The 23,718-nt window shown below is 47.2% G+C and overlaps 1 protein-coding gene across 1 annotated transcript in view; it reads left to right on the plus strand.

The window, feature by feature from the left end:
* Window positions 1-19,398, plus strand: part of PTEN (phosphatase and tensin homolog) — a 78,053-nt gene extending 58,655 nt beyond the window's left edge. The window contains exons 6-9 of the mRNA XM_044659228.1: window positions 4,401-4,542; window positions 13,495-13,661; window positions 16,413-16,640; window positions 18,943-19,398. Of these exons, the coding sequence (XP_044515163.1) occupies window positions 4,401-4,542; window positions 13,495-13,661; window positions 16,413-16,640; window positions 18,943-19,128 (723 nt within the window). The 3' untranslated portion in view covers window positions 19,129-19,398. The remainder of the gene's footprint in view (window positions 1-4,400; window positions 4,543-13,494; window positions 13,662-16,412; window positions 16,641-18,942) is intronic.
* The last annotated feature ends 4,320 nt before the right edge of the window (window positions 19,399-23,718 follow it).

Raw genomic sequence — 23,718 nt, forward strand, 5'->3', positions numbered from 1 at the left:
CAAAGAGAAGCAGAAGGTGGTTCCTGCCCCCAAGAAGCTCTTGGTCTAATGGGGGAGACAACAGTAATGCAAATATGTACAATCAAGGTGTATATATAGGAAAAATAGGAAATAGAAGAAAGATAGAATTAAGAGGCTCTAGGAAAGACCTGGTAGAAGATGAGATGTTTAGTCTTGACTTAAAGGCAGAGATGAGGAGGGAGCATTTCAGATAAGGGGATGAGCCAGAGAAAATGCCTGAAATCCAGCAGTAGCAAGGAGCCCAGCATCCCTGGATCACAGGGTACAAAGTGTGGGAAAAAAAAAAAAAAGATTGGAAAGGAAAGGAAAGGAAAAAAGCTAGGCCATGAAGGATTTTGAAGGCCAAACAAAGCATTTTATATTTGCTTCAGGAGGCTATAGGGAGCCACGGGAATTTATTGAGGTGGGTAACATGATTGGACCTGTGTTCTAGGAAAGTCACTTTGGTGGCTGAGTAAAGGATGAACTGGAGTGGGGAGAGACTTGAAGCTAGCAGACTCAACAGCAACTATTGAAATAGTCCAGGCATGAGGTGATGGGAGCCTGCATCAGCATGTGGGGAGTGTCAGAGGAGAGAAGGGAGTCTATCCTAGAGATGGTGCATAGGTAAAATCAATAGGCCTTGGAACCATATTGGGCCATATTGGTTAGGGGCGGGGGCACAGTGGGTGAGAGAGAGTGACGAATCTACAATAACTCAGAGATTGGGAACTTGAGCATCTGGGAATGCTGTTTCCCATTTTAGTAAGAGGGAAGGTTGAGGGGGAAAGCTAATGAGTTCTGTTTTGGACATATTGAGTTTAAGAGGTCTCCTGGACATGCAGTTTTGAGGTGTTGAAAAGGCACTTGGAGATGTGAGATTAGAAGTCAACAGAGAGTTTGGGGCAGGAAAGGTAGATTTGAGAATGATCAACATAGATGTGGTCATTAAATCTTTGGGATCTGATGAAATCAAGTGAAGAAGAGAAGAGGGCCCAGGACAGAAACCCAAGGGATACCTAAGGTTAGAGGGCTTGATCTGGAGGAGGATCCAGCAAAGGAGGCAGAGAAGGAGCAGTCAGATAGATAGGAGGAGGAGAACCAGAAGACAACAGAAGAGAGCATGGTCATCAGTGTCCAAAGCTACAGAGTGGTCAAAAGATGAGGACTGAGTGAATGCCATTGAATCTGATCATTATTAACTTTGGAGAGAGCAATCTTGATGAAATAATGGGGCTGGAACCCAGATTTTGAGGGGTTAAGAAGAGAAAGTGAAGGCACTTATTGGAGATGACCTTTTTGAGGAGTTTAGCAGAGACATGGAACTAGTTAGCATGGCTTGAAGGATCAAAGATTGGGGGGGTGGATTGGGGAGCCATGGATATTTTTGTAGGCAGAAGGGAAGCAGCCAGTAGAGCCTGGGTGGGGGGAGTGGATTGAAAAGAAATGATAAAAATGGGTATGTGGGAGTGGGGGGCAGTCTGTTGGAGCAGCCAGGATGGAATGGGATCATTTGAATAGGTGGAGGGATTCACCTTGGTCAAATGAAAAGCCACTTCATCATGAGAGATGAGTGAAGGAGAAGAGAGGGCCAAAAGGCATTCAAGTGATTGATGGGGGGATGAAGAAGAGGAAAGAAGGGGGAGATTCCATTGAATGGCCTCCATTTTTCCTTTAAAATATGAGATGAGGATCTCAGCTGAGAAGGTGAGGGCCTTGGGAGGTTTGGGGTAAGTTGAAGCCCCTCCATGAGGAGAGGGCAGCAGATGAGAACTGGCTAAAGGTGCAGAACCCTTTGTTGTCCTGGAAGCTCAGAGACCCATTTGGATGGAAATGGATGTCCTGGCACACACTGCTGCTAACCCAGTTAGTGCCCGATCCCCAAGCTCATGGGATCCTGGATCTAGGGCTGGGAGTCAGGCCGGCAGATATTTATTAAGCCCCTGCTATGTGCCATGTACTGTGCTGAGTCCTGGGGATTCAAAGAGAGCTTTGAGCCAGGCCCAATCTCATGGAGCTCAGTCTTAAAGGTGGACAAAGTACTGGGCACAGATGAGACCTTTTCAGGGTCACGTAGAGGGAATCTCAGAGAGGTCACTCATTCATGGGGTTCAGCAAAGGCTTCTTAGAGAAGGTGGGATTTCATCTGAGCCTTAAAGGAAGCTGGGGAAGAGGAGATTAAGAGAGTGAGAGGGAGGTGGGGGGTGGAGAGAGAAAAAGACTGTGACGTGTGACAAAGGTTATGTTTGAATGCAAGTCCTTTGTTTCCAGAGCCAATGCTGCTCCAATTACAATTATAATAATAAAATGCCAAAGAGGTCCTGAGACAGCTGATGGTATAGTGTAGTGATGGCAAACCTTTTAGAGATGGAGTGGCAGGCTCCCACTCCTAGTGCCATGCTATCCTGCCCCCCACCCCTACCTCCCTTACCCCAGACAGGAGAGGTTCAGAGGAAATGCTTCCATTGGGCTGCTGGGCAGAGGGGCAGTTGATGTGAAAAAAATGCCATCAGATGTGTTGGAAAGGGGGAAGGGAGCAGCTCCACCTGAGTCCCTCTGCTTTTCTAGTAACGAACTCTGTGCCCAGAGAGTGCTTTGTGTGCCATAGATTCGCCATCACTGGTATAGTGGCTAGAATAGTGAATACTCTGGCAGGCACAATGGATGTGTGGATTCCTTTTTGTGGACGGCCCATTTTTCCCCTCTTCTAAATTTTTTCAATACTAGATTTGCTTCTTGTGTGAGTGTGTGGGCAATAAATTTGAGAGAAATGTGATTGGTAAAAATAAGATAAAAAGATATTTTAAGAGAGAGTTGTTGTTACTTAATTCTATATCTCCTGGATTTGGTCCTGTTGGCGATTTGCAGAGACCTATCTCTAGAAATGACTGACCCTTGCCTCTGCTCTTGACACCGAGTAGGCATTTTCCCATAAATGTTCCATCAAAGCTCCTTTAGTCTATTGGCTACTCTGTCTGTGCTGAGGTCCTCGGGCTTTTTCTTCCTGAATTAAATGTTTGGTTTTGTAGACTTTGGCATTGTGCTCATTTGAACAAAATGGGTAACTAACTGGTAAGTAGAGCAATGCCTCATTTGGCCAAGGTAGATCTAGGAAGTGAAACCTATCCTCAAACTTTTAAAACATTTTAAATCTAGAATATCCACTTCTCTGCCATATTCCACTGAATATCATGCATGCTGTATCTCCTGATTGTGACATAGCCCAAGGGCTCTGGTCCAGCTCAAGGCTGTTACTGGCCCTTTCTCTCAATGATGTCATCAGCATCCATCTTTGAAGATGATGCTTCGATTTGTCTCCTGAGCTCTAGTCCTACATCTCTGGTTTGCCTATTGGACATTTCGTACCGTCTTTTCCATAAGTTTAGTGTTCACCACCAAATGAGGCCTCAGGCCCTTTGCTCTCCCTTTTCCCCTGTACCTATCTAGCTGCCAGTTCGGGTTTTCTCTAAAGTGTCTTTGGCATCTGTTCCCTTCTCTCCACTCCCAGAGCCTTTCCTTTCCTCCAGGTTCTTTATATCTTTCACCCAATCTCCTGCAAGGCCTCCTCATTTGTCTCTGATGTGTATTGAACACCTGCTGAGTTGACCAAATCATCCCCATACTGGGTCAGTTCCAAGGGCTCCTGCTCATTCCCTGTAAGGGTCAGACCCATGTCTCTTTGGTCTTTTATAGACCTTCCTTTGCCAGACCACCCTCTGCCTAGACAAGGGGTCGGCAACGTATGGCTCTTGAGCCAGATCTGGCTCTTTCTGCAGGAGCCATAAAGTCCATTTTTTTTCAGGCGCTGTTATAGGAGCGGCACTGTGAGCACTGAACGGCTCTCACGGAATTACATTTTAAAAAATGTGGTGTTTATGGCTCTCACGGCCAAAAAGGTTGCCGACCCCTGGCCTAGACTGTCCTGTGTCTTCACTGTTTCTCTTAGAGTCCTTAGAGCAGCAGATGCCATCTCCAGGAGCTCTTTCCTGATCAGGGACTGATTTTGATGACCAGGGCCTGTTTCCTCTGATCTCTGCTGCTTCCTGTCTGCCTGTGGCCTGGGAAGCTGGATAACCTGGCTTGAGGTTCTGACTTGGGACCTCATAGTCAGGGGAGCCAGTATACCTTGTTCTACTTAACTGATTCTAGAGGGTCACTGCTTGCAAGGAGATAACTGGTACCTGGTAAAGAGGGGGCTAGTGGTGGCATAGACTGAGAGGATTCGTCTATTCTCAGAGTTTATTAGTTTGGTTTTTTTTAAAAAAAGAACCAACTATGATACCATTTTCCCATCTCTCTAATATCAATGTAGATCATCGGATGGCCACAAGGTGCTTAAAATGAATGATGGAGCCTTTAACACTTCCTTACAATTCTCTTCTCTTTTTTCTGTTCTACAGGGAGTAACCATTCCCAGTCAGAGGCGCTATGTCTATTATTATAGCCACCTGTTAAAGCATCACTTGGACTACAGACCGGTGGCCCTGCTATTTCACAAGATGATGTTTGAAACGATTCCGATGTTCAGTGGTGGAACTTGCAGTAAGAGCTTTTGGCTTATTCTCGTTGGATGCCACTTTTTGCTTTACAGAATGAGAAAACCACATAGAAATCTGGAAAGGACGGCACCAAGATGGATAAGAATGGGCATAGGGTTCTAGGCTTCAGAGAGGGATTCCCTGTAAAGAATTGTTAGGAATCTCTCTTAGGTGACTGCAGCGAAGTAGGGGTAGGCAGGGTTTGGGCAGATGGACTCCCAGGGCAACTGCCACTATGGGTGTGGGTGGGAAAAACCACCCCTTCCCTGGGCCTTATTCTCATCTATAAAACATCTAGTAGTACTAATCCCTCACAGGGATATTGGAAAGAGAGAGCTCTGTGAACCTTCAAGCATCCTATAAATGTGAGGTATTCAACATTTACCAGATCACAGTCATGGCAGCTGCCTCAGAGGGGGGCTCAGATGTCTCATTAGAAATAGAGCCTCTGAATTGTCTGGGCATTAAGGCCTTCCCCAGTCATAGGAGCATGCCCTTGCTGCTTCTGCCCAAACTAAGGAAGTTATCATGCCAAAGATGGTGGAGTTGTTGGAAGCTTTGTGAGTGGAGCCACCAGGCAGAATCTAAAAGAGTGGAAGGGACCCAGAGAACACGGAAGAGGAGGCTGGCTCTCAGTGAACTTTCTGTTTTTACCCTGATTATTCATCCTCACTTTGAGTCTCTTGTTTCTCTTCTTGGGTAAAATAAATAGACAAATACCTCAAAATGGGTGCCAAGAAATATTAGATCACCAAAAATAATGTTTTTTTTACCTTTTGAAATTTTTTTTCTTTTGGGGTTTTTGATGTGAATCTCTTTTTGCTGGCTCATTGACCTCACATCCACTTTACTCTATTTTACATTCCTTAAGGTGGCTGATATAGTGGAAAGAGTACTGCTGGATTTAGAGGCTAAGACCTGGGTTCAGATTTTTGCAAGTCATTTCACTTATGGGGCTTCAATTCCTCATCTCTAAAAATGAGCAGATCGGGCCAGACATGCTCCATATGATCCCTTGTATTACAGATCCAGCTAGGCTTTTATCTCTTATAGTACTTTGGGATCAAGGAAAAATCACTTTTTAAGTACATGGTCTGAAATTCCTGTTGTTTTTTTGTTTTTTTGTAAAGATATTAGAAATATTTCACTCCATCTAATTTAGCAAGTGCCAGCTCTGGGAGAGACTGCGGGGCTGGCACAGATGAGGGTTCTTGCTGCCAGCAGAATATGATTTAAGGCGAATCATAAATGTCTGAAAAGTTAACTGTTTCAAGATTGAAATCTGAAATACAAATGCTGTGAGAGATGTTCCATAAAACCTGATGTGATTAATTGTCCACTGAGTAGTATGAGCAGTGGGTGCTAAGCAGCCCAGAGCATTCTCAGAGAGCTTCAGGACAGAGGAGCCTGGGCCCCACAGGATGGGCAGGAAGAAGGGCAGTCTCAGAGCCTAGGCATTTGGGGCCATTTCTGAATGGTGAGTAGCTTTGTGGAGGGTATCAGTTGGAGGTAAGAGAAGTGAGTCCAGATCTTAGAGTGCCTTGAAAACTGGCATAAAGAGGTGGAGTTTTATTCTATAAGCAGTAAAGAACCAGTGAAACATTTCAAGCAGGGGAAGGATCTTTTCAGAGATGGAGTTGGGGAAAATGACTTAGCCACGGTATACAGCAGAGATGTCTACCGCACAGTCCAGCGCATTCCTGAGTGCAGTCTGAATCAGTTTAAAATGTAATTTTGTTGAACAAAGTCAACAAAAAAGATTTTCTTGTTGTAAAAAAATTTTTTACATTTTCAAATTAAGTCAGTATGTGGCCCCCCCAGGGATTCTTAGGTTTGAATTCATGGTCACTGTTTCCATTTGAGTTTGACACCCTGTTGTACGGATGAATCCGTGTGGGAAGGGGAAGGAGACCGGCAGGTTCTTTTTATAAGCCAGGCATGAGATAACCTGGACCATAAGGTCCATATGGCACTCTGGGTTAACATGGGTCACAGGAAGGAGGGACTAAAGAGAAAGGAAACCCCCCGGGGAGAGGTCAGAGAGCCGGGTATTCTGTGCATAGGGCTTGGAGGCCAGTGACCAGACACAGTCAGAGGCGTTTCCCATTCTGGCCAGAGGGGACACCCCTGAAGCCTGAATAGTCACACCGTGGGGGCGAGGAGTAGCCAAGAGCATGTGACATGATGAACACTTTCATAAATGCCAGTGTCTCTGCCCTGGGGATTGTCTCCTTGTCTCCAGTTTATCTGGTTTGTCCATAGCTATTTGCCCTTTGTCTCCCCCACTAGCCTGAGCTCCTTGAGAGCAGGGACTTTTCTTTGTAGCCATTGTGCCTGTGGCCTGACTGACTTTGTAGTGATGGCTTCCATTTATATGGCGTTTATCGGGTACTTTTTCATCAATCAGTGGATTCAGTGTTTGTTTGTCAAGTACCTACTGTGTGCCAGGTGCTCCTACGGGTTACAAACACAAAAATCAAACCCCTGAAAGACTTATTCTCTTGGGGTAAACGCATACATATGTAGGTTCCTGCAGAGTTGATCCATAGAATACAAGGTAAGCATGGGAATCCTTGGCCACTTGGGGGTTTAGAGGGCATTGGAGCTCAGGAGAAGTGGAGGTGAAGAGACAGTATGTTCTAGTGTGGGGAGGCGGGTGCCAGGTGTATGGAAGAGTAAAGTCCAGCCTTGCTGCATCAGACAGGAAAGGAGAAAGAAGCATGATTGGGGGTGGAGGTGGAGTGGAGCAAGCTTGGGCGCGGCAGTGGAAGAGAGGCTTTTTTTAAATATCCAACACAAGGCTTCAGGGTTGGTCCTACAGACAGTCCTGGACCATTGTCACTTACAGATTTGGAAGGTGATCCAGAGGAAGAAAGGGACGAGAGGAAAATCACTTTACTGGCCACATCAGTCACCGAGATTTCAAGTGCCTGCAGTGTGTGGGGGTACCAAGAATGGCAAAACACTTGCGCTAGAAGAGTTCAGGGGATGAGATAAGAGGCAAGGTGAGGCTGTTGTACAAGGGGAGCAAGTCTTGGATTAGGGTAGTAGCTGTGGGAAAGGAGAGAAGGGAGTGTTTGCAAAAGGTGTTGTGGGGCTAGAAATGCTGAGATTTGGTAACTGATTGGATTTATGTGCTCAAGGGAAAAAGAGAAGCAGACCCTGAAGTTGGGAACCTGCATGACTAGAGGGCTAATGCTGACATTGATAGCAGCTGCCAGTTTTGGAAGGTTTGTCAGGAAAAATGGTGACTTCTGTTCTGCCAAGCTTATGAGGTTGTGGAGATGTTTGGTTTTGAAATGTTGATAAGACAGTGGAGAGAGACTAGAGACGGATATATAGATGAAAGTCATCTGAGCTGAGATTAATTAAACAGATCTCTGGGAGCCGATGAGGTCACTGGATGATAAGATGACAGAGAGAGATCTTGCAGCCCTCCTGCTTTCAGGAGCACAGGATTGATGAAGAGCCAGTAAATGAGCCTGAGAAAAGACAGAGTCGAAAGAAGAACCCAGAGGGGTCTTGCGCCCTTTGAGAGGAGCGAGTCCTCAGGAGGACAGAGGCAGAAACTTTAGGGAGAGGGAACAGGGTGAAAAAGGAAAGAGAAACACTGGGCTTGGCAGCTAAGAAATGGTTGGACTTTGGGGAAGGAGCTCCTGTTTGCATCATGAAGGTAAAGGCCAGATTGCAAAGGGCTGGGAAGTTCAGGGGTAGAGATGACTTTCTCAGGGAGGTCTAGGGAGTATTCTTTCAGGAGAGAAGGCAGGCTTCCTTATCTGCTTCCCTTGACCAAGGCTCCCCACTGAATTAGAGGAGGCTCTCCCTCTTTGCCTTTAGGCTAATCTTGGCCAAAAGACAGCCTTGTTTTTGGTTTAATAATCTCATCTCCAATCCTGCCAAGAGAGCTTCTTTCTCTTTTGGAAAGTGTTGATCACCAAGTTAAAATGTTCAAAGTGTGAGAGGTGGTAAAATTAGTAGGAACTCTGATCTAGTTCTTCATTTGGATAGAGGGCATATCGATGGCTTGTCAGGCCCAGACACTTTTGGTTCCATATCCAGCACAGTTTTTGACAGCAGATTTCTAACTTGTAAAAGTGGAGTCCAGTTTCTAGATGGATTAAGTTTCATTGTTTCTTTGAATATACTAGCATTGGTGCATCAGTGATAGGTTATAGTTTTGAGACACATCTAGCTTAGCTTGGAAAATTGGACTTTTGGGTTATTTGATGTAATTTTGCTTGTTTAGGTTCAGTTGTGTCCAAATACTTACTATCATAGTTAAGATATTTACTTTCTTGGGATTTTGGCTTACTTCTCTATTGATTATAATGAATAAATATTTCCCCCTTTTTTGGGAACTGACCATAGAAGTTTCAGTTTGTTAATACAGTTCTCAGAAGGCTGCAGCCTGCTGGATGTCTCCATCCTACCTGACTGTCTTCTAGGCTCCTCGTATTTAGCGTCACTCAACAGAGCTTCTTCTCTTCCTCCCAAACTCCCTCTTGTTTCCAAACTTCCCTCCTTCTGGCTGAGGCACCTTCAGCCTTCCAGGTACACAGGTTCAATATTCCCCAATCCCCAATATTCACTCAGTTACCAAATCGTCCATTCAACAGACACTTGTTCCAGGTCTGCTATTTTCCAGGCATGCTGCTAGATTCTGGTGATACAAAAACAAAAGGACGAGTGAATAAATTAGCTAACTTCGGTAGCAGCTGTTGCTCTTACAGGGGCATTTGCTTTGTTCCTGGGGTCCCCACCCCTCAGTACTACTGCAGACACCTCTGTGGGGAGCCTGAAGGGAGTCCAGATGGAAACCTCCTACTCTCCTGCTGCTGTAAGTGGCAGGAACACCTCTCATGGACTGACACTACCTAGACTCATTTCCAGTGTCTAGCAAACTCTCCTCCCTCTCTCTTTCCTCATTCCTTGGATCCTGAATCCTAGGCTTCCAAAGAAATGTTGTATGTTCTCATCTCTATTTGCCTGCACCTCCACTCCAGCCCTGCCAGCTCTGCCTGCCCTACCTGTGTGTCCTCAGTGACGAGAGGTTGTCACCATCCAAGCTGCAGAGGTTTAGCGTCTCGTAAGGAAAGCCTCCAGAATCTCCGTTCCTCCTACATTCTCTCCTGAAATCGCTCTGTGCAGAGCCAGGCTGGTGTCTTCTCCAAAGCCCTTCAAACAGTGGCTTCTAGCCTGTCCCTTTGGGCTCAGCTGCCCTCCTTACTCCCCTGACCACTCTTCCCTCTGCTGACTTTTGGGCTGCTGCGATTTGGCAACTTAATGTTTGGCCAGGATGGGAGGGATGAGTTGAGAGAGTCTGTGAAGCTGCACAGTCTGGGGAGTGAATCATTGCAGTGTCTCCCCACTGTGGAGGAGCTCCAATGGAGCCTGGATGCAGCTCGGCGGCTCCTTGAGAGCAGGATGTCCCCAGTGCTTATGTAGGGACTGACGTGCCTCATAAATCATTACTGCCCCACTGACACCTGCACTGGGAAGAGGGACCCCCGAGAGGCCGAGGTGTTATTCTGGTCTGGGCCATCTGAGATACCATTGAGCATTGGGGAGCATCTGCTGATGCATCCAGTGGGCCAGTGAAGAGGTCTGACCATAGCTTGGGAAAGGGATGAGGGCAGGATGCCTGGTGAGTACTGGGAATCACCAGAGCCTCTTGGCCGTGGAGTCCTTTCCTCTGCCAGGGCAGTGCCCGCCCCGTGTTTGGCCCTCATCAGCTGTTGCTTGTGGCAAATCCTCCACAGACCACCAGGCTTTTCCTATCCCTCCTGCTCCGAGCTCTCCAGCACCTCCCCATTATATTATAGTTCAGACCAAATGTAAGATCCTGCGCTGGACATCTGCTTCTCTTCCCAGCTACCCCTTCCTGCCTTTCAAGTCTCCCCAAACACGACTCCCTTCTCAGCCTGGTGAGCCCATCTCTAGTAGGCTGAGCCAATGACTGCAGCTCCCGGTTAACAGGAATTGCCTGGTCCTCTGGGTCCTTGCCCTCATGTGCAGTGAGCATTCTCTCCCACACGAACTCAGGCTCTTTCTACATAGTGACAAACTCCATTGGCCTTCCCAGCTATTGATTATTCACTTACTGGGGCTTCACAAACTCTGATGTCCAGAGACAGTGAGATAATGGATAGAAACCGTTTTACAAACTTGAAAGCGCCATATAAAGCCAGTTATTATACCAGAGCAATAAAAGGAAACCCTCGAGTTCTCCTTGGGACTTGGGAAATGATTCATGATCCTTTGGGTCCACTTACACGTCTTCCCTCTTGGGTGGCTGGCAAGTGGAGCAGTGACCAGAGCATATGGCTGCCCTGAGATCTGGCCCAAGAACTGGCTTCTCTTGGAGAGCTGACTCCTATTACGGACGCTAATAACCCAGGCTTATCAGAAGCCTGGGGTGGCCACAGGCGAGAGAACCACAATCAGCAGCCCCACAAATTTGGAATTTGCTTTAATTTGGTGGCAGTTTAGTTTGAGCTGGTATTCTCAATTGCTGATCAGCTGGTAAGAAGAGCGGCCTTTGACAACACCCTTGATTTATCTTGATCTGCCTCTTGGTCTGACTTGCCACACCAGAACTTGACCGCATCACCTGGACTGGTGTCTTTGCTGCCAGTCTGCCCGGCCAAGTAGCAAGTTTTCTCAAGCCGAGATCTGGCCTTGTCTCCCTGCCACTTAGGAAGCTTCAGGAGTCTCCACAACCCCTTCCCTTGGCACTGAAAGCCTGCCTATCCCAGCTGTTTTCATGGCTCTGTCCAGTTCACTCTGCCTCAGCTCTCATAGATGGTACTGTGCCCGGAGTGCAGGGCCTGCAGTCAGGAAGCCCTGGATTCAAGTCCAGCCTCCGACACCAGTGCACTGTGTGATCCTGGGCACTTTCACCTCTGTCTACCTCCGTTTCCTCGTGTAAGACCCAGGGTGAATTGTGAAGATCAAATGAAATAACATTTATAAAGCCTTTAGTCCAGAGGCCAGGCTCTGGCACATAGTGGGCACTTCATATAAATGTTAGCCTTTCTGTGCTTTTGTCATCCTCCATCCCTTCTTGGAGCCCTAATATTCCATTACATTCAGATGCCACGATTTATTCAGCCATTTCCCCACGGATGGCCTTCTACTTTGTTTCTAGTTCTTTGCTGTGCTGCTCCCATAGATTCAGTTGTTTTATGGTGTTCTCAGGTGAACGTATCGAATCCTGACCTAATTTTGACCAGTTTGAGGACTTTTTTGATCCAATTTCTGAAAACTTTTGCATTTGCCCTTTATTTATCAATGGTTCTGCTCTACCTACACTCACTCAGTTTAAATGACACTTTTCTGTGTTTATAATTCTTCACAGTCATAATTTCTTATAGTACAGTAATCCATTAAATTCACATTCTACTTGTTCTTCATTAATTCCCCAATTGATTACTTCCTTTTTCCTCTTCATTTCAAAATGAATCAAATTTCCATGAACCCCATTTTTGAGGTCTTGACTTCTTTTGAAAATTAAGTGGGGGGGAGGGGGGGAAGAAGCTGATTCAACAGGGCCAAGCCAATGGGAACTAACCAGCCTGGATTTCAGCAAAGAAAAAGATCTCTTTATGTCTCTCTCTTATCTCGGGGCTCAGTCTTTTTCTTTTTCTTTGTTTCTTTTTTAACTTTTTTAAGCTTCCCTCTCAGAAATAGTTTGGTTTAAAATTCTTCAGTCATTGTCGTATTTCCCCAACTCAATCTTTAGAGAAACTTTATGTTTGTTGGATGACAGACAGACATTGTTTCTCTTTTGACAGTACAGATTTAAATTCTAGGATCAGAAGGAAAGGTAAGGGCAATTGTTTTAAGAAGCCACATACTTGAATTTGCTATAGTTTATATTTTGTTTTCAATTCCATCTGCAGAATCACCTTTTGCTATGTGCATGTAAGCATAAGAGATCCCTTAAAAATTGACCCACAGAGCTCTTGTACTTGGGAATGAAATTAATATTAAAAGTGATCAGATGCTGAAAGATTGGATTTTGCCAGAGTGATCTTAAAGCAGAATAAAATGGATTGTTACTACAGCAGATATTAACAAAACATTCTTTGTGATTTTTATTCCTTGGTGGTTTATTGTTAACTTTTTTCCCTTTTTTTCTCCCTTGCTTTATTAGCCTCCTCCCTTCCTGTTTCCCCCGATTTGGGTTCTGGCTTTTTATATACCTTAGAAGAATAAAATATAGTTTTTAGAGCTAACTTGAATTGTGCCTAATCTTTTTGGAAAATGCTTCTATGTTTATACTTTTAGAACATGCTGGATTTCGTGCCTTCATTCTGTAGCAATTTGTAAATGTATTGTTGTCATTTTCTTTCAGCCATTCAGAAAATTTAATTGTATTTGTTGCTGTCATGAAGTGATAGACTGAACAATCTTAATTACTATGGTTTCTTTTATCTTAAAAAACTTTTATTTTGTGGAAAAAGATGTGTATCAAGAAGACTGATGGCTAGCGAGGTCAAGTGGTCTAGGCAGGGTTTGGGATCCAAGGCCATCACATTGCTCAATGACTCTGCTTTTGTTTGGTGAAATTCAGTTTTCTAGAGTATCGAAAATGTATTGGAGATTTTTCAAAACATTGAATACACACATTGTTTTTAGTGGAGTGAACTTTAATCGAGCCAAAGCATTGAAATACAGTGTATGTCCAAGAGTTGTTTTGATGCACAAGTGGGAAACAGATATAACCCGACTTTCCTACAGATCAGCCTAATTTTCTAGGGAGAGTGCCAGTTTTTAAAAAGGTATAGATTAAACAGCATTTTGGAACAGCTCATCTTCAGAGGGGTTTTCATTTGGCCAAAATGACTGGTTAGGAAATTTGAATTCTATTGGGTTCATTGCAGATTTTAGTGTTTAATGTCTTGGACAGCTGCCCTCTATAACGACCCTTGTGTGTGTGTGTTTCCTCACCCAGATCCTCAGTTTGTGGTCTGCCAGCTGAAGGTGAAGATTTACACATCTCCTTCAGGACCCACAAGGCGGGAAGACAAGTATATGTACTTCGAGTTTCCCCAGCCTTTGCCAGTGTGTGGTGACATTAAAGTGGAATTCTTCCATAAGCAAAACAAGATGCTCAAGAAGGTTTGCACTTTCCTTTTCTTGGAAAAAATGTCCCAAGGCTCTGTGCCTGGCAGGAAGGGGGGACCTGGCCCAGGTCTGCCTTGCACTGCTGTGAGGTGCACAGGAAGAGTGAAGAGATGGGCTAATTTCACTTCGTCACTGGGGCATGAATAAATCCAAAGATCTCTTGCTTACAAGGATCGTGATACAATGGGACAAGACAGCCCCACAGAAATCCGATTGGAATCCTGGATTTTGGAAGGAACCAAAGCCGTGCCATCTGAGGGGACCTTTCTTGAAGAGCTTTTTCCTCTGATTCTAATGATAAGAAAAACACCAGTTTGGTAGATCAGGTCAAGAAGGTGTTATTAAGCTAGACCTTTAGTAAGATTGAATTCCCATTGGTCATCAGATGACCACAGCCTAATGACCCTTAACCAGTCAAGTCTAAATGAAGTCAGTTTGGGGTAGAAGTAATTCATGACCTGTCTCTAATGGGATTAGGACATTTGACTATATTTTCTCCTCAATAGTGCCTGAGATGTGTTAGCTGGAAAAGTTGTAGTAAGCTGAGGAAGAGGAAGGAAGGAGGAGGTTGAGGGTGGCCACTGCCCAAGGTCATTTGGTTAGATTCAGGGAGGGAGATGGCTATCAGCACCAAGAGCATACGTAGGCCCATTTTAAATGGACCACATTTAGAACCTTGCCTCACTTATTAAGTGAGACTTCTCTGACTAGGCCCTGATTAAGAATGGATAATAGGAACCCTTTTCTAAGATTTTTTCCCTTTAATTCCTGTTTGGACTAAGAGACTTCTGGAAGAGAGTTTTTGTAGCCAGTAACACCAAAATTGGGTGTGCCTCTTGATAGAGAGCTTGGTTCAAATTTTAGACTGTCCTCTTTTAAGAGCAAATGGTGAAATTTCACTTAACTCAAATTTTAATCTCTTGATGAATCATAGAAATCAATGGAGAACTTAATTCCAGCAACTAGAGAGCTTCGATGAACCCAGAGGATATTTTGGGTGATTGGTATTTTGGGGGCTAGAGACAAAGTTCTAAGGGACAGAAATCAGTACAGGTCGGTGGCCCCGTATTGACGAGGGACTGTTCATATAATGATTCACATTTCCCAAAGCTGCTTAAGGCTCCCACAGATCTTTCTCTAGGAACTTTACACAAATAATTGAATAGAACATGCTGTTCTTTAGCCATTTTTCTTAAGTGGAAGATAAACTGTATCTTACTTTTCAAAAGGAAATGTTTCTTAGTGAGACTCCAGGAAGCTTTTCTAGGAAACATGTATAAGCTAAGTGTTGCTGAGCATCATTAGCAAGTCTCTTGCTTCTTTATTGGCTTAATCAACAGGGAAATTGTATTAAAATTTATTTCAATTTTTTATGGCCCAGGACATGAAGGTAGATTCTTGAACCACTGTTGTCTAGCATCAGGTGTGAAGGACCAGGGCTTACAAGTTATACAGGATATCAGCATTTCTAATATTGACTAATAGAGACTGGATTTCCCAACACTTTGAATTTTGTAGCAAAAAATTGACACATGGCATTCTTTTAGATGAATCTTCCCTGCTGGCTGCTTGGGTTCTGTTTAAAGGGAACCCCTTCCTTCTCGTTCACCCATCCCATTTGCATGCCTGCTTCCGTCACGTGAGCGCTCCAAACAGAGGTCATGGGGGAAGAGTCCTAGGAACGTGACCCAGAACCTCAGGTCAAAAGAGGATAAAGGAGGGGTGCGAGGAGGGCACTGGCTCTCTCTCTATTCCCTTGGGTGGTGGCGGGGGAGGAGACAGCTGTGTGGAGGAACGTGGTCAGACTTAGAGTAGATTCATTCAGGAGGAAGACCAGATAGAAATCTCGTTTTCTTTGCAAGGCTCTAGTAAGCGAAGCCTGGGGTCACCAGCTTAATCAGGCCTTGGGAGGGACAACTGGGTCCACCATTTCCAGAATGTGCTCAGTTGGATTGTATGTAGAGCAGTCGGGTCTGCTAAGGGGACCAGAGGCTGGAGGCCAGCCAGGGACAAGGACACCAGCGGCCAGAGTCGGGCTGCTGGTTGACCTCAACCAGGAGAAGAGAAGTCATATTTGGAATTCATTGTCCAGTGAAGAGTCCTGACAGAAATGGCTGTGGGAGAAGATGGCCCGTCAGGCTAGGGATGAAGCCCTGTGCGAGGTGCCCCGAGGGGCTGTCATGGAACTGGCACCCGATGGGAGTGCTTTAGGGAAAACTTGAGGTAGCTGCTCTGGGCCAGCACATTTTGGCATCACCTTAAAAAAGAGTGAGGCAACAGGCAGTTGGGCAGCTCAGTGGGTAGAGAGCCAGGCCTGGAGATGGGAACTCTTGGGTTCAAATGTGGCCTCAGATACTTCCTAGGAGTGTGACTCTGGACAAGTCACTTAACTCCCATTAACTGCCCTTGCCTGGCCCTTATTGTTCTTCTGCCTTGGATCCTATGTTTAGTATCTATTCTAAGATGGAAGATAAGGGTTTAATGAAAAAAAAGGAAAGAAAAGGAAAAGAATAAGGGTATAGTAAGTTCCTATAAATGCTCCAGTTCCATTTCCCTCATTCTTGACCCGAAGATGGCAAAGGGGTGAAATGAATTCCCATCGATGTGCTCAGAGACATTCGAGTCACCTGGCGGTCTTTGTCCTAAACGTTATGTGGGAGCTGCTCGGGTTCTGGTGGCAGAGGCGGGCGTGCGGAGGGCGTTTTCTTTTTTACTCCAGCTTATAAGTTGTTTTTGTTTTTTTAGGACAAAATGTTTCACTTTTGGGTAAATACATTCTTCATACCAGGACCAGAGGAAAACTCAGACAAAGTAGAAAATGGAAGTCTTTGTGGTGATCAAGAAATTGATAGTATTTGCAGTGCCGAGCGGTCGGATAATGACAAGGAATATCTCATACTCACGTTATCCAAAAATGATCTAGACAAAGCAAATAAAGACAAGGCCAACAGATACTTCTCTCCAAACTTTAAGGTCAGTAAATCCTGGTGGAGGTTTTCATGTGTAGAATTGGGCATAAAACAGGGAATTTGCTTCATACAATTCCATTTATCTGGAGGTACGTGCGGTCACCCCGAAATGACTTGTAGCCAGCCCTTCTGTAACTTCTGGACACGTAAAGTGTGTAAAGCTTCATTTTCAGTGATTTCCGTTCTAATTCCTCGAGCCTTACTGGATTCAGCAGCTGCCTTAGGAGCAGGAATGGTGTGGTGCCAAGGGGAGCCCTGTGGTCGGAGTGCTCCTTTATCCGATGACTCCCCCTCTTTAAGACAGGGGAGCTTCGAGGGCCCCAGCTCTGGGCTTCGGGAGAAGCGAGCTTGTTCTCCAAGGGTCTGGTGGCTGTGTTGGGGGGGGGAGAGGGAGGGACAGACAGGTGGGGAGAGAGGGGGAGACAGATAGAATTGCGGGTGAGGGGCCAAGTCTGTCCTTTGAATCCTTGAAGAGGAGCTGCATCCCTTGAGGCTGAGGGGTCTCGTGGGTCATTTCATCCATCTCTGCTTGCTCTGATGCGCCGGGTGCAGATGGGCCAGGCAGCCCCCATGCGTCCTTCAGGGAGCAGATGCCATAGACAGAATTTGAATCTGGTGCTCTTCACTCGCACATGAGCCGGGTCTGAGGAGCCGGGGGGGGGGGTGCCTGAGCCCAAGCCGGGCCGGCAGCTCCCAGGTGAGGGTACGGAACCTGCCCAGGCTCCCAAGGGGAGGCACGAGCTCGGCCCCTCTTCTTTGGGACATTGGAGTTAGCTCGTCCGTGTTCTCTTCCTCGTCATCTGCGCTTTTCTGAGATAAAGAATTCAGCGCCCGCGTCGTCCTTTACCTCTAACCCCACAACGTGCTCTGGGGTCCTTTTTGTCTGGCTGTGGCAACTCGGGAAGCCCCTTACGTTGTGGTGAGGTGGCGACCGGCACCGGGGAAGGGAGCAGCCCTGACGGGCCTCCAGGCCTTGTGAAGGAGCCACCCTAAGTGCAGGGGGGCCACGGGGACCCCGGCAGCCACGCCCCAGGCATCTCTCCCACTGCATGGAGGACTGTTCGGACCCGGCCGTTTGCGCTCTGTGTGGCTCTTAGAGTCCGTGCTGGGGATCCATGACGGCAACTCTGTGGCGCCCGACTCCGCGGCGACCGTCTGACCCGGGCTCTGCGCAGATTTCACCCACAGAAACAGAAGCTTTGGGGTTCCTCGGCAGAACGAGTGTGAAGGGATCCCGAGAGGAGAAAGTCGGTGTGTGCCGGGAGGCCCCGGCCGTGCCCCACAGGGCAGCCCCTCGAGAAGCCCCCCAAGGCCAGGAGCCTCCTGAACAGCCGAGATGTAGCTCAACCGCCGATTCTCTGACCGGCGTCATGGGGCTCTCCGTGCTGCCGGGCCCTTCCTGGAGAGCTCTGCCGACATTCCGGGAACGGCCTCAGCCGGACCTCCGGCACGTGCCCCAAGTCCCAAAGGCCTGAGAATGGGGTCGGGGAGGCCCTGTTCTGAGGAAGAGTCACTGTCCTGGAGCTGCAGAGGGCCTTCGGAGTCAGGGCCAGGCAGAGCCGAGGCTCGGGGAGGGCATGAGGGGAATTTCTTGAGGCTCACCAACACCCGATCACAAGTTCAAGTTCAGCACACAATTTCTTCCTGCCTGGCCCCCTTTTCCCCCCACTCCCCTTACTTTCCGTCTTGGAATCTATCCTAAATATCTCCAAGTCAGAAGAGAAGTAAGGGCTTGGCTATGAGGCTGAAGGGACTTGCTCAGGGTCACGTAGCTAGGAAGTGTCTGAGGTCAGACTTGAACCCAGGACCTCCGGCCTCTCCCCAAGTCTCCTTCAGAATTCTCTCCACCATAAAGCTCCTTTGAAATCTTTATTCACTGATACTTAAAAACTGTTTTCCTGCAAGTCCAGCATTCAAAGTAAATTTGTGATTGTATTGTTTTTCTGCTTTTAAAAAACATCATTTTTGTTTATTGTAAAAATCTCCTGTTTCGGGCATGTTGTGGGTGGGCCGGTGTGGGAAGGTAAGCTCCGCTTCTCCCTGTTTTGTGGGAAAGTCCTTGTGTCAGAAGCCTCTCCCGTGAACACTTGCTTCTCTTTATCCACGTGCATTTCAACACTAATAAGAATGTTTGAGGATCGTCCTGTTCGTTCTCGCCTCTGCTCGGCCCTCTCGGCCCAGCCCGTGGATGTGGTCGGAGGGCTCGGCTGTGCCGGTGTGGCCAGTGGCCGGCCCCGGCCCCGTCCACCCGTCCTGCCTGTTGGCCGTTCTGACGTGGCGTTTGTTCTTGTTTCTCTGTCCTCCAGGTGAAGCTTTTCTTCACAAAAACTGTAGAAGAGCCGTCAAACCCCGAGGCCAGCAGTTCCACTTCGGTCACCCCGGACGTTAGTGACAATGAGCCCGATCATTACCGATACTCGGACACCACTGACTCTGACCCAGAGAATGAGCCTTTTGATGAAGATCAGCACACACAGATCACAAAAGTCTGAATATTGTTTTTTATCAAGAGGGAAAAATACCAGAGACAAACCTAAAGGGCCTTTTTTAAATGGCAACCGGACATTGTGTCAGCTGACCAGTGACAGGACAGTGATCTCCACGGGGCAGGCGGGCTGCGGAGGCCCGCCGGCTCCTGGCTCGCCCGCTCCCGGGAAGGAGGCTGCCTCGTTATCATCTGTATATACCTTTTGTGTTCAAAGGACCGCTTACAGTTTCAATTAGGAAAAATAAAGATGGCACTTTCCCTTTTTCCAGTTTTATACAAGTGGAGGCAGACCTGGTGTGTGATGCGTAGGGATGTTCCCTTTGTGTTCTGTCCCCTCCCGATGTGGCTTCAGAGCTCCCCGAGCTGTCCCGGCTCCCAGCCTGCCCCTTTGCACTCACGTGGCGACAGATAGGGCTGACTTGGTGGCGAGGAGTTTCCCGAGGGTTCGACTCCATTGTAGTTGCATGGATTGGGGTGAGGGGAGTGGAAAGAGTGCTCAGACAGGAAGGAATCTCTTGGATGCTGGACTCTGGCCCAGGTACCATCTCCAGCTGCTCTGCCGGCACCTTTCTTTAGCATGCTACCGTAATTAATCCTGGACATTGGAGAAATTGGCCGCTCTCTCTGCTTGTTGTTTGTGCATTTTATTTTTTTTCAGCATATTGGTGCTAGAAAAGGCAGCTAGAAGGAGTGATTCTGTATTAGGGGTACAGGAATGAACCTTCCACGACATCCTAGAGACCCACAGGGGAGGGCTCCAAGCCGAAGGGGGGGTCCTAGCTGAGAAGAAGCCCAGCAGCAATGACTTCACCATACAATGTGGAGGCGCTTCAGACAAACACCACGATTCAAACCTTGACGGTGATCTCTGAAATGTCCCGCCTGCTCCATCTCCCGAGGCCAGTGCTAAAGGTCAGAGGTTGTTAGTCACCCCCCCCCCCCATTCCCCCACGGCTGCTTCATGTGCCGCCCGCAAGCTTGTTTCCTCGTTCGTAGGAACCGCCCCGGAAATGTCCCCTCGAGACGGCAGTCAGTGAGACAGAAGACTCATGATGCATCGCTCAGTCCCATAGCTGTCAGCGGGTCAGCCCTTGGACATCACACATCCTATCACCATGAGTTTTGCAGTTTTGCACACTTTTTTTAATGTCATTAACTGTTAGGGAATTTTACTTGAAGAATACTTAGCACCTAGAATGTTTGTATATTAAAAAGACATCATGATGCACGGGAAATGGGAAACGAGGAACTTCTCGGCACTGCCCGGCTGGGGAGGAGCTTGGCCTCCTCCAGAGAACGCCTCCTTGCCTCCTGAGCGCTCTCTCGTACGCTCACACGCACAGGGTAGGCTAGTCAGAGAAGAGGTTTCTGCTTCAGCCGGCCGCATGGTAGCGCTCTTTGGAAGGAGGGCTGGTGCTCCCCTTTGGGGCGCTGCCGTACAGCGAGCGTGGCCAGACTCCAGGAGATGGCAGGGAGCAGGCAGCTGGTAGGGTAGAGCAGATGGGAAGATGCTGTTTTAAAAAACGTTTTTTTTTTTTTTCCAGAAATTTGGTGTACGTCAAATCTATCTTCAGAAAATTCAAATACTATTTCTTTCTGGTGTAAAATCCCATTTTAATTCACTCCTTGGTGCTGACATTGTTCATTAGCTGTGGTCTGACCTCATTCACGTATTGAATTTAGAATGCATTCGGCCTAGGACAGCAACGTTGGTAGAGTTTGGCCATTCGATTCGGCAGGATGCCGTCTCAAGGTCTTGGCAGATGGCGCAGCGCTGCCTTTCGATACCTGCTGGTCACTTTTGCTCGGCAGATGAGTGGTTCATCCCCCGCTCTCGTGATTGACACGTTTGTATTTCATTATCTCTGCGTACGAAACAATACGCTTTGGCACCCGAGCAAGCGGCCTGGTGAAAGTGACCAGCAGGAGGTAGCCGAAGGACGAGGATCGCTGACGGAATTCTATGTTCACGCTTTGAGATACTTTAGTTATTGACACTGTTCGCTCCCATTTTGGGCTCAAGACATGACGATTTAATTTGTATTGTTCCAGCAGGTCCCGTCAAGGACTGGGTTGGAAGTAATGACATTCTAATGGGCTTTTGCACTGTACTTCCTTTTCCTTTGGAATGTGAAGGTCTGAATGAGGGTTTCAATTCTGAATGTTTTCCGCATTTTTGAGAAGCCTTGCTTACATTTTATGGTGTAGTCATTGGAAATGGAAAAATGGCATTATATATATATATATTATATATATAAATATATATTATAATACTCTCCTATACTTTATTTCAGTTACCATCCCCATAGAACTTGACAAGAATTACTACGACTGAAAGGTTTTTGAGTCCTTATTGAAAACTTTATTTATGACAGTATTCACAAGTAGCCTGAGATGCATTCTGTAGGTCATCTCTTTGAGTTTCTGGACTGTATGCTTAAACTTTCTGGATGTGCAGCAGCTTACGTGTCTGAAATTACTTGAAGGCATCCATCCCTTTCCACAGAGCTCCCCTCGGGCCCCGTGCCGTCCCCAGTCACCCGGAGCCCCAGCGCTCGGTCTCCTTTTGCCACCATCATCGAAGGGCAGTTGAACAGAGAGCGTAAAGATGATTTGCTGTGGTGTGGGCTGTAAACCCCCGTGGAGTTTACAGGCAGCCTCAGATGTTTCAGCTTTAAAAAATTAAATTAGGGTGCAAGATCCATATTTAGTTCTAGAAAAAGTGTGCAATATGTTGACGAAGGCTGTGGTTGCCACCAAGTGCCTCGTTCACCTTTAAATACTGTTAGAGCGTGTCCTGCATGCAGATGGAAGGGGGGAGCTGGGCCCGGCCCGACCCGGGGGCTTCCCAGGGGCCTCTCCTGCCCGCTCACATTTTCAGTCTGTTCCCCTATAGAGTATATATCCTACAAAAGTCCAGTCTGTTCAACAGCCTTACTCGGATTCAGCCTCGAGATACTCTTGTACTGTGCATCAATGGCTCCGTGTGTAATGGGACGCCCTGAGGACACACAACCACCACCATACGATGTGTACAGGATAATTAATGCCTCGTACCGCTCAGATGTCCATTTGTTACTGTGTTTGTTAACCCTTTATCTCTTAGTGTTATAAACTCCACTTAAAACTGATTAAAGTCTCATTCTTGTCACTGTGTGGGTGTTTTATTAAATGAGCATTTGGCGGGGAAGTGGCTAACGGAGGGGACGGGAACAATTCCGAATACCCCAGATCCCTTTCTTTTAAAAAAACAGGAGGGGGGGGTTGTCTTCAACTACAGGATGTGTCTGGGTCCATCCCCTCTCCCCACCTTCTTTGAGGCCATTCAATCCAAGAATGTATCGATCTCCTTGGTTTTAGCTTTTATTGTAAAAGCAGGAAAGGAAAGTCCCCGGCTGGTCGTTCCCGCGTGAGCCATCTATGATTTTGTTGGTGGCCGGCAGAACCCTTCTGTGCCGGAGGAGGTGGTCTTGGAATGTCCAGAACTCACCAGCGGGGCTGCCCTGGGTCAAAGGAGACTGCCAGCCTGGACCCAAAGCCTTGCCCTGGCACCAGAACCTTGGAGAGCCCCAAGTCCCAGAGGACGGGAGGGTGGAGGTGGAGGGATGGGCTAGAGCTGAGTGTGCAGAGCGTCCTTGTGGGGAGTCCTGAGGGAGTCTGAGGTCTGGGGTTAGGTCTGTTTGCATCAGGCCTGATGGTTTCCAATGTCCATCTAGAGCCCTGAGGGCTTTGGGTTTGCCCCCAGGCTGGGGCCTCAGCTGACCCTTTGATGAAATAGAGATCGGCCAGCTGAGCAGCGAAGGCTGTTGGGTGTGGGAAGGCCGCCATATTCATCTTAGGGCATGAACCAGTGCCATTGGACAACCTGGGCTGCCAGTAGTCTGAGGATCTGTGGAAATGGAATTACTGGTATTCTGGATAGATTCTTGTAAAGCTGCCATGATGAAAGCATTGGTGGGCTTGGGCTTGGGCAGCCCCGAGCTCCAGTCCTGCCCCAGACCCAGTTGGGGTGACCCTGGGCTAGTCACTGTACCTTTGCCTCATTTCCTCACCTGTAAAGCCAGAGCATAGTAGTGCCTCCCTCACAGGGCTGTTGTGAGGAGCCCATGAGAAAATGGGAAGGAAGCTCTCTCCAAGCTTTGAGGTGACGTAGATTCATTAGACAGATCAGCACTGTCTGTCCAGCGGTCTTCAAGGACCATCATGGTTCCTGTTGGAACTTGGCTCTGTGCAAATTTCCAAAGACTCCTGGAAGAGCCAGAGTTGGCAGAATCCTGAAACAGCTCTGGGTTTAGGTTCGTTTTACCAAAGAGAAAGCAGTCTCTCGGTAGGTCGTGCTGCTTATCTTGATGACCACTGGTGGATAAGGGGCTTCATTAGAACTTTTCAGGAATAATGCTTGAGAATGGGGAAAGGAGGAGGGCCAGGCGGGGTGTTGGGAAGTCCAAATCCAACCCCAGGCACTGCGACTCTGGGCAAGTCACTTCGCCCTGTTTGAGTTTCCTCTTCTCTAAAATGAGCCGGAGAAGGAAATGGCAAAGCAAAGCCCTCCGGTGTCTGCCAAGGAAAACGCCTAATGTGGTTATGAAGAGTT

The sequence above is a fragment of the Gracilinanus agilis genome, chromosome 2, assembly GCF_016433145.1.
Source record: "Gracilinanus agilis isolate LMUSP501 chromosome 2, AgileGrace, whole genome shotgun sequence".
NCBI classification, from domain to species: domain Eukaryota; kingdom Metazoa; phylum Chordata; class Mammalia; order Didelphimorphia; family Didelphidae; genus Gracilinanus; species Gracilinanus agilis.